General features: G+C 42.3%; 2 protein-coding genes across 2 annotated transcripts; both read left to right on the forward strand.

Moving 5' to 3' along the window:
• The first annotated feature begins 281 nt into the window (after positions 1-281).
• LOC122692145 (zinc finger protein 45-like) lies at positions 282-18,420 on the forward strand. The gene is made up of 5 exons (XM_043899419.1): positions 282-420; positions 1,329-1,393; positions 4,719-4,818; positions 6,173-6,299; positions 15,866-18,420. Exons 3-5 carry the CDS (start codon positions 4,804-4,806, stop codon positions 17,656-17,658), a joined length of 1,935 nt encoding a protein of 644 aa, XP_043755354.1. The 5' UTR covers positions 282-420; positions 1,329-1,393; positions 4,719-4,803; the 3' UTR covers positions 17,659-18,420.
• On the forward strand, positions 9,945-13,343 carry LOC122691416 (zinc finger protein 234-like). Its single transcript, XM_043897976.1, is given in 5 exon segments — positions 9,945-9,962; positions 10,253-10,712; positions 10,715-10,833; positions 10,835-11,165; positions 11,168-13,343. Coding segments are annotated over 5 exon segments (1,560 nt in total). The 3' UTR covers positions 11,800-13,343.
• Positions 18,421-18,484: the final 64 nt, after the last annotated feature.

The raw sequence follows: 18,484 nt of genomic DNA on the forward strand, positions 1-18,484 counted from the left end.
GACCCCGTGCAGGGAACCTCATCACCGCCCGGGGAGTCGGGACTGTGGGGTTCTTTCCGCTGTGGAGTTTTAGGAAGTGTAGTCAAGCAGCTCCCGTAGTTCCAACACTTCTTCCTGAAAATTGAGACTCTGGTTAGTGTCCCTTGGCATTCGGGGAAGTGTAGTTCTGACACTGTTAGTTTCTTGCACTGCCGCTCAAGAAGGGGAAATCAGATGGATTCTGGGAAGTGTAGTCCAGACGCCCCGTGAACTCCTAGGACTTCCGTCCAGGGAGAGTGAGGTTGCTGGTGTCTCTTCCGTGGGGCGGGCTTGTCAGTTCCGCGTCTTGGTGGCCCTTCCAAATGTTCTGGATCTGTGCGTGGGATGCGCAATTACCTGGCAATCGACTTAGGGGAAAAGAATCCTCAGCGGAGAGTGCAGGTGCGGAGGAGCAAAGGCAGCGGTGTGCGTTCCCGTTGGCGGAGCGGTTGGGGTATTCTGGAGACTCTGAGAGAGGACCAGCTCCCCTGGCATATCTCCTAGATTAAGAGTTTCCGTGGCTTTGGGCTAGCCCGCTCCGCCTCTCAACCTTGCCCGCGCCCTTCTACTTCTTCGCATGGGGAGTTACTCTCCCTGTGCCTCCGTGTGTGTGTGTGTGTGTGTGTGTGCGCGCGCGCGTGCTTAGTCTACTTTCTCGTATGGGGAGTTAAAGTGTGTGTGTGTGTGTGTGTGCGCGCGCGCGCGTGCCTAGTCTACTTCCTCGCATGTGGAGTTAATCTCCCTGTGCCTCCCATTTTGTGTGTGTGTGTGTGTGTGTGCGTGCGCGCGCTTAGTCGCTCAGTCGTGTCTGACTCTGCCACCCCATGAACTGTAGCCCGCCAGGCTCCTCTGTCCATGGGATTCTCCAGGCAAGAATACTGTTACCACGCACTCCTCCAGAGGATCTTCCTCACCAGCGATCGGACCCAGATCTCCCGCTTTGCAGGAGGATTCTTTATTGCCTGAGCCACCCATTACTTTTCTTTAAAATACTATGACCTTCGTAGTAGAGTTGTTTTGGGAAGAGGTGATACAAATAAAAGTCTTAGCCGGTTCCTGGCAAATAGTGAGTGCTGATTTCTCCTTGCTGTTAATTTCTGAAAGAATGGTCAGGTACCTGGGTTAGCATCAGAGATCCACTTTCAGTGACCCTTACCCTTCTTTCTATGTCTGTGCCACACTGGGTCATCCTGCACCCCTTCTGACTTGGAAGAGAAGGGTCCAGACTGCTCGGAGGGAAGGGAGGCTTTAACTTTTAACGAGGATGAGGGCTCGGTCCTGGCATTTCCTAGCATTCTCTCTTTCCCCAGCGTGACCTCAGAAAGAACTACAGGAGGTAGGAGTGACTCCTGGTCTACTAACTGCAAAGCTCCACGTGAGTAGGACTTGATATTTTTCTCTTACAATGGCGGCAGTATCAATCAGAGAATGTGTCCGATGTGTAACTGGACATGGGCATTGATAATAATTAACCCTTCACTGTTAACTTCAGTGAGTGAAAGTGTTAGATGCTCAGTCCTGTCCAACTCTTTGCGACCCCATGGACTGTAGCCTTTCAGCCTCCTGTCCATGAATTTCTCCAGGTGAGAATACTGGAATGGGTAGCCTTTCTCTTCTCTCCAGGGGATCTTCCTGACCCAGGGATCTGATTCTGGTCTTCTGCATTACAGGTAGATTGTTTACCCTCTGAGACACCAGGGAAGCCCCAGTGATGAGCTGCTGCTGCTGCTAAGTTATGTCAGTCGTGTCCGACTCTGTGCGACCCCATAACGGCAGCCCGCCAGGCTACCCCGTCCCTGGGATTCTCCAGGCAAGAACATTGGAGTGGGTTGCCATTTCCTTCTCTAATGAATGAAAGTGAAAAGTGAAAGTGAAGTCGCTCAGTTGTGTCCAACTCTTTGAGACCCCATGGACTGCACCCTACCAGGCTCTTCCTTCCATGGGATTTTCTAGGCAAGAGTACTGGAGTGGGTTGCCATTGCCTTCTTCGCCATTATGAGGGTTTTACACAAATAAATACGTTGTGCCACAACATGACTCTGAAAAGAAATCTTGCTTTTTCCCCTCTTCTGCAAAATGAGATTGATACTCAGAGGACTGTAAATTATGTGCCCATAGTCACCCACAAAGTCAGGGGCTCAATTGAGGTTGAAATTCAGGCAGTCAGTCCAGAGCTTGAGTTCATAGTCTTTTAGTCCTTAAGGCTTAGGAACGAGGTGGAATCAGGCATCATAGTTAGGAATTGATCGTGAAGGGCCTTAAATCAAATAAGATGGGCTTGGACTTTCCTGTGAGTTTTTAAAGTCATTGTCAACTATTTTGTTTCCCTTGTTGTGAATAGTATTTCTTTTTCTTACAGCCTTTTATTGTGAGCATTCAAGAATTAAGAAATTTGAGAGAGGAAATTTCTTAATTACTCATTAATCCAGGGTGTAATGATAGCAAGTGTTAAGCTTCTAATACGTTTTTGCTTAGTGGCTCTTTTTGTATATTTGTCTATAAACATTTTACAGATTCTTTTTTTTTAAATCACGCCTTTCTCAATGGTTTTCCCCTTATGTGTTTTAACTATGGGAATTTCCAAACACTGATAAGAAAGAATAAACTAATGAACTTCCATATAATTTCTTTTAGTCTTACTATTTTCATTATTTCCATTCCTATGACTGTTTTCTGACTTTTAAGGCTATTTTATCTTTATATAATGTTAAACCTATGGAAAAGTTGCAAAAATAGTATAAGGAGCTCTCATATACCTGTTACCCAAATTGACCAATTGTTTTGCCTATCTGCTTTGTACCTCCATCAGCCAAATAACACCAGGAAGTTACCTGTATTCAATAACAGCTTAGTTTAACTTTCTGCGTGAAGGAAGCCCACATACCATGAAATCAGGAGGTGTCTTGGTAAGAGGGTTTTCAGAAAGACTGATTGTAGAATTTTAGCATCACATACTTGGTAATGTTAGATATTACACTAAAGAATAGTGTTTTATCTAGTAGATACCTATTAAGTTAATCATAAGTAAGTAATGCCAGATAGCATATTGGATACCATACTATTAAATAATCCACAGTCTTGTATTTATTATGTTTTTTAACTAAAAGTCTTCATAACTGGTTCCCACCCAGTTCAAAGTCCAATTTTATGCCTTATGTCATATTTTTTGTTTATAAACATCTTCCAGAATTTTTCTCATACTTTTCTTAATGTTCTTCTTTAATGTGGAATGATTCTACAATATTTTGGGGGAGTATCAGTTCAGTCGCTCAGTTGTGTCCGACTTTATGACACCACAGACAGCATGCCAGACTTCCCTGTCCATCACCAACTCCTGGAGCTTGCTCAAACTCATGTCCATCAAGTCAGTGATCCCATCCAACCATCTCATCCTCTGTCATCCTCTTCTGCCTTCCATCTTTCCCAGGTCTTTTCCAATAAGTCAGTTCTTCGCATCAGGTGGCCAAAATATTGGAGCTTCAACTTCAGCTTCAGTCCTTCCAATGAATATTCAGGGTTGATTTCCTTTAGGATTGACGGATTTGATCTCCTTGCTGTCCAAGGGACTCTCAAGAGTCTTCTCCAACATCACAGTTCAAAAGCATCAATTCTCTGATGCTCAGGTTTCTTTATGGTCCAACTCTCACGTCCATACATGACTGCTGGAAAAACTGTAGCTCTAACTAGATGGACCTTTGTCAGCAACGTAATGTCTCGGCTTTTTAATATGCTGTCTATGTTTTTGGGGTGTATATAGTCAAGTTATTTTGGAGAAAGTTCTTCATTTAAGGTTCGTCTGATGTTTTCCATTGTTAAGTTCAGATTATGCATTGTTGGCAGGGATTCCACAGAAGTGTGAGGTGTCCTTGTCACTGCAACATAGCTGGAGCCAGAGGATATCAGTGTATCCCTATATTAGTAAACTCAGCTTTGTTTACTAGGCTCAGGTAATGTCTGTCAGATTTCTTCATTGTAAAGTTTTTTTTTTTTTAGTTATTAAAGTTTTTTAATAGGGAGATACATTTACTAATTTACATTCTACTGTAAAGAGAAGCTTCTCCTTCCCTACTTATTTGTTTATTCATTCATATATAAATATTAGTATTGACTCAATCCATAAATTCATATTGCAAATCTAAATGACATGTAGATTAATAAACATTTATTTTTACCAGCCTGAAATATATGTATCATAGAATTCACCCATTTCAGGTGTACAGTTTAATGATTTTTAGTAACTTTGCTGAGCAGCACAACTATCACCATGATAATTTGGAACAATTTCGTTTCTGCAGTTGGATTCCTTAGTTAACCCCCATTCTCTCCCCAGAAAGCCAGGGTACCATTAACATACTTTCTGTCTCCATAGATTTGCCTATTCTAGACATTTCATATAAATAGAATCATACAGTATGTAGTCTTTTATGTCTGTCTTCTTTTGCTTTCCATAGCGTTTGCAGGGTTTACCCATGTTGTAGCATAATCAGTACTGGATTCATTTTTATTGATGCATAATATTCCATTGTATGAGTATACCACAGTTTGTTCATTCTCACATAGGCCAACATTCCAGTTGTTTCCAGTTGTAGGTTATTATGAGTAATGCTGCTATGAACGTTCATGCACTCATTCACAAGAAGCATCTGTGTGGATGAGCAGTGACCCAAGCTACTCTTTCATGTCTTTTTCTGCCTTCTCAGACTCTCAGAACTCTCTCAGACAGTTCTGACCTCCTAGAACCTGTATAACTCAGGATTGTGCTCATCCCTAGGCATAGGAGGAAATATGACCACATTCAAGGTGAGTAGTACCTGCCTTTCTCACTTTAAAGTTCCATCTCATTGCTCAGATTGTTGCACGTTTGTTTTGGGATGACTCAAGCAGAACAGGAGACATGGGAGACATTACGTTGTCCTTCTTGAGTTTTCTTTGTGTTTGGTTTAATTTTTTATTTTATGTGATTATTATATATTTTATGGAGTAGAAAAATGACTAGAAATGAATAACTCTCCCATTTCATTACTTCCCTACTGGCAAACTAACTGTTATTTTCTCTTTGTCTTTTCTTCATGTGCATTTATAACTGTATTTGTATTTAGGTGTACATCTAACTTTAAATGGGTACTTCACATTTGCCACTGTATTGATACACCTTTTTTTTTTTTTAATTTTTTGGCAGCTTTTTATTTTTGACTACATCCTACCTGTAGACATTTAGGTGGTTTAGAAATTTGACTGTTCTGGGCAACCCTTCAGTGACAGCTTTCTTCCATGATACCTTTTCCCCTCAAATCAGTTGTGAAAACAATGTCAGTTTTTTGTCCTTGATGTACTATGCATTCAATATAGAAAGAGTACATTTGATCTGTGTTGTGTGGGCTGTTTCTTAGGTAGAATATCCAAATAACAGCATAGCACAGCTCTTCTTTCTTTCTTTCTCTCTCTGTTTTTTTTTTTTTTTTTTCTGATGCACCACATGGCTTGTGGGATTTTAGTTTGTTAAAATGATTTGGGGAGACTTCCTGGTAGTCCAGTGGCTAAGATTCCATACTCCCAATGCAGGGGGCCTGAGTTCAATCCCTGGTCAGGGAACTAGGTCCCACACACCCCAACTAAAAATTTGCATGCTGCAACTGAAACCTGGTTCAGCCAAACGAATAAATAAATATATTTTTTAAAAATGTTGGTATAACACCAGACACATGTAATGTGCATCTTAGGATCAGTGGCTACTTAAAAAGGGAAAGTGCCAAGAAGGTGGAGAGGATGGGTAGGAAGTGAGTCCAGAGTCTGAGGGACTTCAGTCAGTCTGTTGCCACTGAGGAAGGAGAATCACGGAGGAAGCCACTGAGGCTGAGGAGAATCCGTGTGTGGCATTGGCAGGATAGAAGAAGGGCTGGAAACTCTACAAATTGACTGAAATCCTTCAGAATCTTAACTCACCTCTCACCCATCCTTTCTTTTCCATAGCCTCACTTCCCGAGAGGCTGAGAAAAGTCAGTGTGTGGTGTTGGCAGGACAGAAGGATGGGGGCTGGAAAGTCTACACATTTCCACAGGAGCTGGTATATCTTCCCATCAACCACCTCTCCTTGGCGTAGTCCCTCTTCCACTGGACATTGGTTGAAAGATTGAGCTGAGTTTGTTTGTTGTAGGAGGCAGTGACCTTCATGGATGTGGCTGTGACCTTCACGGAGGAGGAGTTGGGGCTGCTGGACTCGGCCCAGAAGAAGCTGTACCAGGATGTGATGCTGGAGAACTTCCGGAATCTGGTCTCAGTGGGTGAGCACAGGCGCCCTGTCTTTTTTAAAAAATATGTACTTGGCTGCTCCGAGTCTTAGTCACGGCATGTGGAATCTAGCTCCCTGACCATGGATCAAACCCAGGCCCCCTGCATTGGGAGTGCAGAGTCTTAGTCACTGGACCACCAGAGAGGTCCCAGGCACCTTTTCTAACAAGGTCATCTCCCTGGTTTGGCTTTGTGTCCTCAGATGTGGAAGGCTTTTGGGGTCTTGAAATGGCATGTGGGGACCTGACTTTCATACCAAAGCTTTTTAACAAAATCAAATAAGGGAGAAAAATATCAGAATTTGTCAGGAAGAATGGAATACATTGCAGGATAAACTCTGGCCATTTGTGTGAGTCATATAAGAACCAGTGAGGGGGAGATTGAATGAAAATAGGCACTGCTGAGAAATTGGTTTCTGTAGTACTTACTGTATTTATGTGTCCAGGTCTTGAAATATTGGTATTTTGGGGTTTTTTTGTTTTCCTTTTTACTTTTTGACTGCACCTTGGGCCATGAGGGATCTTAGTTCCCTAATCAGAGATCAAACTTGTGCCTCCTGCATAGAAACTCAGAATCTTAACTGCTAGACCATCAGAGAAGTTCCAATATTTTTTCAAATAGGTCATGTTTTCTTAAAAATATTTTCATTATGCTCGTTTTGACTCATTGACCAATGTTAAATACAGGAATCTTAATTTCCAGTAAATTGTACTGTTAGTGTATTCATTTTATTTTCTTTTTTTCTGACATTAAATTTATTTTTAATTGGATAATTGCTTTACAGTATTGTGTTGGTTTCTACCAAACATCAACATGAATCAGCCACAGAGTATGTTCATTTTAAATATGTTACTCTGCATGTTCACAGGGTGTCACCCCTTCAGACATGATATATTTCACTTAGAAAAGGAAAAAAGGCTTTGGGTGGTAAAGACAGCAACTCAAAGAGAAGGGAAGTCAGGTAAGAACCAGGCAGATGGGGGTCCTTAGAGAAGCCCTCCCATGTGTTTTTACTTCTCTCCAACCCTTTGGCTGTCATCTCATCCAAACTGCCAGACCTCTTCTTTAACACACCTTTGTACTGGTTGCCCTGCCCCTCCTATAGTCTGTTCTCCAGGTAGTAGCCAAGAGTGATGCTTAGGAAGGACTGCCATGAGGAAATCACTTAGGAAAGTGATGCCATTCCTCTCTTCCAAGCCTTTTGTAGCTTCTTATTTTTCTTAAAGTTAAACCTCTTAAAGTGGCTTCTGGAGTCCTCCAGGATCTGCTCATGGTCCCCCACTGTCCCTCTGATTCCTTTCCTCTCGCTCCTTGTCTCCCACCCATGCTGCACACCACGCCAGGGATGCTGCATCACCCGTGACTGCCTGAGCAAATGACTGCAAACACCATAGCTTAACACAACACACATTGAACATCTTACACTTCCAGAGGTCAGAGGTGTGGCATGGTTTCACTTTGGAGGTTCTGGGGGAGATGTGTCTTTGCCTTTCCAGTGGCTCATGGCCACCTTCCTCAAGCTTCACAGCTAGCGACATCCCTTGTCTCTGCCCCCTCCTCCCTTGTCATGTGTCCCTCTTCCGCTTTTTTCCTGCATCATGCTTCTGCTTTGTAGGAGACTTTTGATTGCATTGAGCCTCCCACTCCACCCCAAAGTAGAGGGTGCACTTAATTTTAAGGTCAGCTAATCGGCAGCCTAAATCCTGTCTGCAATCTTAATTCCCCTTTGCCACATAGTCTGACATAGTCTAGGCTCCAAAAATCAGGATGTGAGTTCTTTGGGGGACAGTTACTGTGATCACAGCAGATTCTTCCACCTCTGAGCCCTTAACTCTACCAGATCTACTATTCTACCACTAGTCTTCCAGCTCCCTCCCTTTCTGCCTTCAGGTCTCCGCTCAGTTCCAACATCATGAGAGAGGCCTTCTCTGACCACCCTGTGTAAAATTCCATCCTCTCCTTTCTCTCCTCATTCTGCATCTTACTGGATCTCACAGACTTTGCTTATTTATCACCCCTCTCTCAGCACTGGAGTGTGATCACCAGGAGTGTGGAGTTTTGTCTGTCCTGTTGAGTACCGGGAGCAGTCCAGTATGTGGCTGCTGCTGCTGCTAAGTCACTTCACTCGTGTCCGACTCTGTGTGACCCCATAGACGGCAGCCCACGAGGCTCCCCCATCTCCGGGATTCTCCAGGCAAGAACACTGGAGTGCGTTGCCATTTCCCTCTCCAATGAATGAAAGTGAAAAGTGAAAGTGGAGCCACTCAGTCATGTCCGACTCTTAGTGACCCCATGGACTGCAGCCTACCAGGCTCCTCTGTCCATGGGATTTTCCAGGCAAGAGTACTGGAGTGGGGTGCCATTGCCTTCTCTGAATGTTGCAGGCATCTGTAAATATTTGTTGACTCTGTGTAAGTTTGATGGATGAGACCGGAGACCTCTGTTTCTCTCAGTGTGAAGGGGATGTTAAAAACCAGGTCATGTTAAAACCAGAGAGAAGGAAGGAGGTTGCAGAGCATTTTTTGTCTTTTGATGATTGCCTATCTGATTACTTTCTTTTTTTTCTTCCTTTTAGTTTTTAAAATTTAGTCAATTTTCCCAATTCCTTTCTATTTTAATTTCTTCCTTTTTTCTTTAATTTAAATGAAAGAATAGTTGATTTACAATGTTGTGCTAATTTCTGCAGTGCAGCAAAGTAACTCAAGAAGTTAGACTCAGTTTTTGAGGGTTTTGTTTTTTTTTTTGTAACACATGAGCCATGGTAAGAAATGCATGCTTTGTGATAACCAAAACCTGCATTTCAGGTGTTGGAGATTTATATATATCACTTTCATAGGTATTTCATGTGATGAACCCTTTCCTGTTGATGACGATGCTGGTTCTTCTTTCTTTTTAAATATGTAGTTTTATTTACTTTATTTTATTTGGCTGCACTGGGTTTTCCAGAACGTCATATAGTTGGAATTATACAGTATGTATGCTTGTCAGATTGGCTTCCATTTTGGAACTTAGAAATAAGTATTTACATTTCCTCCACATCTTTTCCTGGCTTGGTAGTACATTTCTTGTTAGCACTGAATAGTATTCCATTGTGTGGAAGTACCATACTTTTTATTTATACATTCACCTGCTGAAGGGCATCTTAGTTGCTTCCAAGTTTTGTTTACTTGGAAAAAAGTTTTTGCTTTCTCTTAAAGTTCTAGTTGATTCATATTTTATTATCTCTATAACTTTTTTGTCTGCATCATTTACTAACTATAAAGTTTACTATCTGAGATTTTACACTGCCTTTGAATCCAATAGAAAGTGTCTATAGGTGAACAGTTTGCATCTAATTATCAATTTTTCAAGTTACATTTTTGACGTTTAACTTGCACCTATTTAGGAAGCTCACACCAGTGGGTTTTGTTACACTTAGTAGTAGTGGGTAGGAGCCACCTGGACCACCACTTGGTTTCCATTGGCATGCAAACCAGAGCACATGACACACAATGGAAGGGACAAACGGAACATTCTCTGGATTCATTCAAGTCTCATACTCTCTCCTAAATGTGAAATCTTGAAAACAGTGAACAGAACCTTCAGTTGTCCACATCTCTGAATTTTGTGTCATTGCAGAAGAAAAGATCCAAAGTGAGATGGAGACTATTTCAGAAGTAGGACCACATGAAGAGCTTTCCTGCTGGCAGATCTGGTGAAACATTGCTAGTGACTTAAACAGGTGTCAAGACTCCAGGATAAAACATTCTGAATTCCACCACCAACATGACTCACCTGGCCAGAATGGGGCCAGACTATCTGTAATTCACACTAGCCAGACACCTTCTTAGTGTAATGAATGTACAAAATCTTTCGGTGATCTCTCCAACTTTGATCTTCATCAACAAATACACTCAGGAGAGAAGTCTCATACATGTTGTGAGTGTGGAAAAAGCTTCTGTTACAGCTCAGCACTTCACATTATCAGATAGTTCACTTGGGAGAGAAATGCTATAAGTGTGATGAGTGTGGCAAGGAATTCAGCCAGAGTTCACAGCTGCAAATTCATCAGAAAGTCCACACTGTAGAGAAGCCATTCAGATGTGAGCAGTGTGGGAAAGGCTTCAGTCATAGATCAACACTTACTGTTCATTGTAAATTACACATGGGAGAGAAACCTCACAATTGTGACAAATGTGGAAGGGCCTTCATTCATGCTTCACATCTTCAGGAACATCAGAGAATTTACACTGGGGAGAAACCATTCAAATGTGATATATGTAGTAAGAACTTCCGCCGCAGATCAGCACTTAACAGTCATTGTATGGTCCACACTGGAGAGAAACCATACAAATGTGAGGAGTGTGGGAGGTGTTTCACTTGTAGCTCAAATCTGCATATCCACCAGAGGGTCCACACAGGAGAGAAGCCTATAAATGTGAGGAGTGTGGTAAATGCTTCATTCAACCTTCACAATTTCAGGCCCATCGGAGAATTCACACGGGAGAGAAACCACATGTATGTAAAGTGTGTGGTAAGGGCTTCAAGTTTTCAAGTTTACAGTTCAAGTTTTCAAGCCCATCAGGGAGTCCACACAGGAGAAAAACCATACAGATGTGATGAGTGTGGGAAGAACTTCAGGATGAAAATCCATTATCAAGTTCATCTTGTCGTCCACACAGGAGAAAAACCCTATAAATGTGAGTTATGTGGGAAAGGCTTTCGTCAGAGTTCATATCTTAAAATCCATCAGAAGGCCCACAGTGTAGAGAAACCCTACAAGTGCAAGGAGTGTAGAGAGGGCTTCAATCAGAATTTACGACTTCAGATCCACCAGCTGATCCATACTGGTGAGAAACCATACAAATGCGAAGAGTGTGGGAGGGATTCAGTCACAGAGCCGATCTTAAAACTCACTGCAGAATCCACACTGGAGAGAAACTGTACAATTGTGAGGAGTGTGGAAAAGGCTTTAGTCAGGCATCTCATCTTCTGACCCACCAGAGACTCCACAGTGGAGAAAAGCCATTCAAATGTGCAGAGTGTGGCAAGAGCTTCAGTCGGAGGTCATACCTTCAAGCCCACCAAAAAGTCCACACTGGAGAAAAGCCATACAAATGTGAGGAGTGTGGGAAAGGCTTTAAGTGGAGCCTGAGCCTCGACATGCATCAGAGGGTCCGCACAGGAGAGAAACCATATAAGTGTGGGTAGTGTGGGAAGCACTTCAGTCAGGCCTCAAGCCTTCAGCTTCATCAGAGTGTCCACACTGGAGAGAAGCCCTACAGATGTGATGTGTGTAGTAAAGTCTTCAGTCGGTCTTCACAGCTTCAGTATCACAGGCGAGTTCACACAGGGGAGAAACCTTACAAGTGTGACGTGTGTGGTAAGAACTTCAGTTGGTGCTCCAATCTTGTAAGTCATCACAAAATTCATACTGGAGATATATTATATGAAAGTGATGAGAGTGGTAAGAACATCAGGGAACTGTCAGAGGAAAGAAGTTCCACAAAATGATTGTTTCAAAAAACTCTTGTGCAACCCTGAGTTCTTGCAAGTGTCAGGTCTCATAGGAGGGAAGGTATTAGGTGTCGAAGCAGTAGCTGAACATATCCCAGTGTTCACCAGACCTCACAGCAGAAACCTCCTCTGAGTGGTGCAGTCAGGGTTGCATTCAGAACTTTGACATTTGTTAGATACCAGTTAGGGAGATAGCACTTAGAGCGGAAGAGTTTGGTCTTGCCTTTAATGAAAGTGTAAGGATGGGCTTGTCAAAACTGATGTCCAGGAGATTGTTAGCTCCATGAGGGCAGGGACTTGGATGTTGAATTTACACAACCTTAACATCGACTCTTGCTTGTATGTGTGCTCAGTTCATGTATGTTAAATAAACCAAAAGGGGGAAGTGTACACTATTTAAAAATTGTTTCAGAGGAGGAAACCTACCAAGTAAAATTAATTCAGGAAGTGATCATTTGTTGAAGTACAGAAAACCACTTGATATTATAATCTGCAGTATTAATATGATATGAGCCTATTGCAACTGGCTCCTTGCCTCCCACAGCCTCCGTTCTCAAGTAGGGTTATTGTCTGAGGCCCTGTCCAGTTTTCCAAGGATTGAATCTAATATAAAATTGAACTGTCTTGTGATTTTTTTTTCTGACAGTACAAACTGAAAATGTTACTAACTTTTCAACAATAGGTAACTGTACAATTGATTTTTTGTGAGTTTTTGATTTTTGATTTTTTGTGAGTCACTCAATGTTAAGGCAGGATTTACTGTAACATTTTCAAAATGTCACAAAAATTGTCACTAGAAAAAGTTTTATTGGTTGACCTTGAAGTTACCTATTTCTAATTCCCTCATTTTTATCCAGACTTTGAAATGTTTGCTTACTAAGAACTGTAGCATTTCTTCTGTCAAAATTTCTCAGGTAGAGGCTATGCCATATTCTTCACACACGTCCATGAGGAAAATACCCAGGAAACTTGTAGGAACTTGATAAAATTATTCAATGTATTATTGAGGCAAGACTGACATTTATGTCCTTTGACCTGTTGGTAGCAGTAAAGCATGGTTTTGGGAAAGGAGTACTTATCAGTGTATAGGTTATACATCTCTTTGATCTAAAAATCATATAATTGAATGTTTTAGATTATGAGGTTAATATACGAAAAAGATAAACACCACATCAGTGACGTCACTGAATTTTTTTTAATGGAAATAAGTGTACAGCTGTAGGAATTTGAGTTTTGCTATATTTTTATATTAATCTGAAGCCATTAAAATTCTGGCAAATATAATGGCAAGAGATACACAATATGGGCTTTGAGAGGTCACAGATTGTAACCTTCAGAGTATAATCAAATCTTTGTGTGTGTGTGTATATATGTTTGCATGCACACATACATCTGTATGTAGACATGCATAAGATCATGTGTCAAGGGATACTCTTCCATAGTGGTTTTACTTAGGAGCATGTTGTGGTATTTTTTCATTTTATAATTTCATGTTACGGTTTTTTCATTGGCTAGTACTATCAACGGAGAAGGCAATGGCACCCCAATGCAGTACTCTTGCCTGGAAAATCCCATGGTCAGAGGAGCCTGGTGGCTGCAGTCCATGGGGTCGCGAAGAGTCGGACACGACTGAGCGACTTCACTTTCACTTTTCACTTTTATGCATTGGAGAAGGACATGGCAACCCACTCCAGTGTTCTTGCCTGGAGAATCCCAGGGACGGGGTCGCACGGAGTTGGACACGACTGAAGTGACTTAGCAGTAGCAGTACTATAAAAGCAGGAAATTACAATGGAATTTGTAAAAATTACTACTAAATATCCCTTGTAGTTATCACCTCATAATATGATTGTTCTATATTTTCATAAGGCATATAAAGATCAAAATTATGATAGGATCCCAGAAGCCAATTTCATAATTAAAAAAAAAATTGTTTTGCATACACAGATAAATTGGTGTTTCAACCATTGAATCTTTATGCTGTACTTTATAAATACATAACATGGGGAGCACAAATTCAGCAGCTGGAAACGAAGTAGATACGTATGCTCAGTTGTTTCAGTGGTATCTGACTCTCTGTGACCCTGTGGACTGTATCCTGACAGGCTCATCTGTCCATGGAATTCTCCAGGCAAGAATACTGGAGTGGGTTGCCATGCCCTCTTCCAGCGGATTTTCCCAACCAGGGTATTGACCCCATCTCCTCCATCGCTGGCAGATTCTTTACATACGTGGCTCAGCTGGTAAAGAATCTGCCTGCAGTGTGGGAAACCTGGGTTGGGAAGATCCCCTGGAGAAGGTAAAGGCTACCCACTCCAGTATTCTGGCCTGGAGAATTCCATGGACCATATACTCCATGGGGTCACAAAGAGTAAGAGACGATTGAGCGACCTTCACTTTTCCTGTTGAAAAGATGTGCGTGAGGAGGGAACACAGAATTACAACAGAGGACCCTCTCAATGTGGAACCAGTAAGGACAAAGCATGTTTGGTCACATTTCAGGGATTGAGGTCTTTTGACTTAAGCCCGTTCCAAAGAAAGCCCAGTTTCCTTCTCTTTTATTTCAACAGTAAAACTCGGGTTTACCAGGAAGCCTCTGTGGCTGGTAACGCATTTATGTCACTTAGGCCCTTGGACACGTCTAAAGTGCTTCTAAACTTGTAACCCTGTTCTAGGGCTGATGCGGTAGACTGGCAAGATATTTGCCTGAGACCTTAGGGGTTAAGCGAAGTGAAAACCAGGGGAACTGGCCACTTCCTCATCAGGGGTTGAGGCTTTGACGGTTTTCCTCTCGGACCTTCCTGGGACGTGTAGTCCAAGAGGGCGGTAGTGTGGAGGGCCCACACACACTCCCTTTGCATTATGGGATGTGTAGTCCAAAGTTCCGTGTAGGCTCACATACTGCAGCTATAGTAGGGCGGACTGCTAATATCTCCCCGCAGAATTCTGGGAAATGTAGTCCAGGAGGTCAGGGTAGTTGCCGGCCCTTAGGCCCTATACAATGCATGCAGTATGTCAGATGGGAATATATGCTATGTAAAAACAAGACAGCGTATGGCTAATGGAAATTTCCAGGAATGTAGAATATATAGGGAGAATTTAGTATATGATATTGTATGGTAATAAGAGAGGCATCACCGATAAGGCATTACTTATGACACTTAAAGACACCTAAAAAGAAGTTAGTAGCAAGCTATATGACTAATTGGTGGAACCAAGTTCCAAGGAGAATGTAACTTCCTGTCCAATATTGACTTTTAAAATCTGTATTCTGCCCTATTTGTTTCCTCCTTGCAAGGTCTTACTCTGTTGTAAAAATTAGGGTATCTTCTAATTTTTCAGTCTTTTTTATTTCCCCAATGGAAGCTGTAGAAAGTTTTCTGATGTGAAGTTTTAGAATAGTGTATGTTATTATAGTAAACTTCTCTGCATATTGTCTTCCTGTAGGATATTTCCCAGCAGGAAACAAAAGACCACTCTATCTGCTTATTCTCTGAACTTTAGGCCCTTAGGTGATAAATTATTTTCTCCCAAACATGTATCTTTCCAACCTACCAGGGCCTCCAAAGCTCCTTCCAGTGGAGAAAACTTCTAACAAAGCAAAAGTTTTCAACACTGCCTGGGGATGTCTTCTGATAATCTGTCAGTAAGGGTCTTACTTGAGCTTTTGAGCATTTGGATTAGATGTGCAATTATTTGAAAGCTGTTTATTAAACACTTGTTGCAGCAGAGAAAGTAAAGCTTTCAGTAACATGCAGCTTCGTCTTGGTAAACATTCCCTAGGAGGTGTTTTTCTTGCTCTGTAGCTACTAGATCTCTAATTTATATTTCACCTATGAAACTTATTATGATTCTAAATGGATCCCACTAATGAGTAGTTAAAGGGAGCCTGGTGGAACAGCTCTCAGTGTCTGGAGGTATGCAAATGATACATGATGCTGAAGAAAAATAGAAGTTTTTATGTCCCCATAAGGACTTAGGGTGTGGGTGAAAGTTTACAACCTTGGCATCTCTGAGCAAAGCACTCATATGCCCCATCTCTTAATTTTCTTTATCCTCTTAGGAAATCAGAATCTAAATGGCATAGAGACTCTTCGAGAAGTTGGATTAAGGTATCTGCCCCACGAAGAGTTTTTCTGCTCAAAAATCTGGCTACAGGTTACAGAGGAATTAACCAGGTGTCGAGATTCCATGGGACTTATCCAAGGAATTGGCTCTCAATTGGAAAAACAAAGTGACACACTCTACAAAGATAAGTTCAGTAAAGACTTCACTCAGAGTTCACATCTTCAAGTTCAGCACAGAGACTACACTGGAGGAAAACCCTGTAAAGGGGTGGAGTGTGGAAAGGATTTCATATGGGGCTCTCACCTTCAAATGAACCAGACAGCCTCCACAGGAGAGAAGCCCTATAAATGTGAAAAATGTGAAAACACCTTCCGTCGGTTTTCAAGTTTTCAAGCCCATCAGAGGGTCCACAGTAGAGCAAAACTGAACAATCATGATATGTCACATAAAGGTTTTAATCAGAGGTCATATCTTCATCAACATCAAAGAGTCCTCACTGGAGAGAATCCACACAGATTAGAGGAGTGTGGGAGGAACATCAGAAAAAGCTCACATTTTCAGTCTCCTCTGATAGCCCACCCATTGGAGAAACCCTATAAATGTGAGGAATGTGGGCTGGGCTTCAGTAAGCGCTCCTATCTCCATGTCCATCAGAGAGTTCACACGGAAAAGAAAGCTTATCAATGTGAAGAGTGTGGGAAAGGCTTCAGTTGGCATTCACGCCTGCAGGCTCATCAGCGAATCCACACTGGGGAGAAACCTTACAAATGTGACGCATGTGGCAAGGGCTTCAGTTATAGCTCACACCTAAACATCCATTGTAGAATCCACACAGGTGAGAAACCGTATAAGTGTGAGGAGTGTGGGAAAGGCTTCAGTGTGGGTTCCCACCTCCAGGCCCATCAGATAAGCCACACGGGAGAGAAACCTTACAAATGCGAGGAGTGTGGGAAGGGCTTCTGCCGGGCCTCAAATCTTCTGGACCATCAGAGAGGCCATAGTGGTGAGAAACCCTATCAATGTGATGCATGCGGAAAGGGCTTTAGTCGTAGCTCAGATTTTAACATTCATTTTAGAGTCCATACAGGAGAGAAACCATATAAATGTGAGGAGTGTGGGAAAGGTTTCAGTCAGGCCTCAAATCTTCTGGCCCATCAGAGAGGCCACACTGGAGAAAAACCATACAAATGTGGTACATGTGGGAAGGGCTTCAGCCGGAGTTCAGATCTTAACGTTCATTGTCGAATCCACACAGGAGAGAAGCCCTATAAGTGTGAGAAGTGTGGGAAGGCCTTCAGTCAGTTCTCAAGCCTTCAAGTGCATCAGAGAGTCCACACTGGAGAGAAACCATATCAATGTGCAGTGTGTGGGAAAGGCTTCAGTGTGGGCTCACAGCTGCAGGCCCATCAGAGGTGCCATACTGGAGAGAAACCCTACCAGTGTGAGGAGTGTGGGAAAGGCTTCTGTCGGGCCTCAAATTTTCTGGCTCACCGTGGAGTCCACACAGGAGAGAAACCATACCGATGTGATGTGTGTGGTAAGCGCTTCAGACAGAGATCATACCTTCAAGCCCATCAGAGGGTTCACACTGGAGAGAAACCATATAAGTGTGAGGAGTGTGGTAAGGTCTTCAGTTGGAGCTCATACCTCCAGGCCCATCAGAGAGTCCACACAGGGGAAAAACCATATAAATGTGAGGAGTGTGGGAAAGGCTTCAGTTGGAGCTCCAGTCTTACAATTCATCAGCGAGTCCATGCTGGGGATGAGGGTGACAAGGACTTTGCCTAATCAGAGAATACATACAGCAAAGAATCTCTATAAAACTGCATGTGTTAATATCTCACATGCGTACTGAAATAGTCCTGTCATAGAAAACAAAACATTTATTTCCTCCAGAACTTGTAAAGTGTCATGGTGGTTGGGTGACCACATAGCAGAGAAGCCTCATGAGTGTGGAGAAAGAGAACTTCATTCAGCACCTTGACATTTAGCAGATAACTACACGAATGAGAGGCGTGGGAAGGATGGGTCCAATCTGGAGGCAACCAAAAGTACTAAGACAGAAATGCCCAAATCTCTTCCACTAGAACAGAAGCTCCCAGAAGGCATGGAATTTGTTTACAGCAAGTCCACTCTGCCTCTTCAGTGCTTACCACACTGCAGGTGTTGAGCAATGTGAAATGAGTGAAAGGGAGAACAGTCACTTTTGAAATTTTTATTCAGTTCCTCTCTAAAATTTTCTATAAACTTGTAAACAGAGGAATTCTCCAAGGCTTGGAGGATTTGATTAGACATTGGGGTCATCGTCCAGACCCTGCAGATCTTCTGAACCAGTGCTTGTCAAACTGAAGGTCATAACCCATTAATGGCTACAGAATCACCAGGTTGTGTGTGGCCAGCAATTTTGTATGCTAACAGTTCCTTATCGAGGTGTAATTTGCATGCAAGCACATGCATAAATCTCACGTTTACAGCTTCATGAATTTTGACAAATCTATTTGTGTAATCATCACCAAAATCAATATATACCACATTTCTATTAAACCTGAATGTTTCCTTGTGTACCGTTCTTGTCAGTTCCACCTCCAGTGGCAGCAAGTATGGTAATTTCTAT

Source organism: Cervus elaphus, chromosome 4 (assembly GCF_910594005.1).
Source record: "Cervus elaphus chromosome 4, mCerEla1.1, whole genome shotgun sequence".
In the NCBI taxonomy this organism is placed as follows: Eukaryota; Metazoa; Chordata; class Mammalia; order Artiodactyla; family Cervidae; genus Cervus; species Cervus elaphus.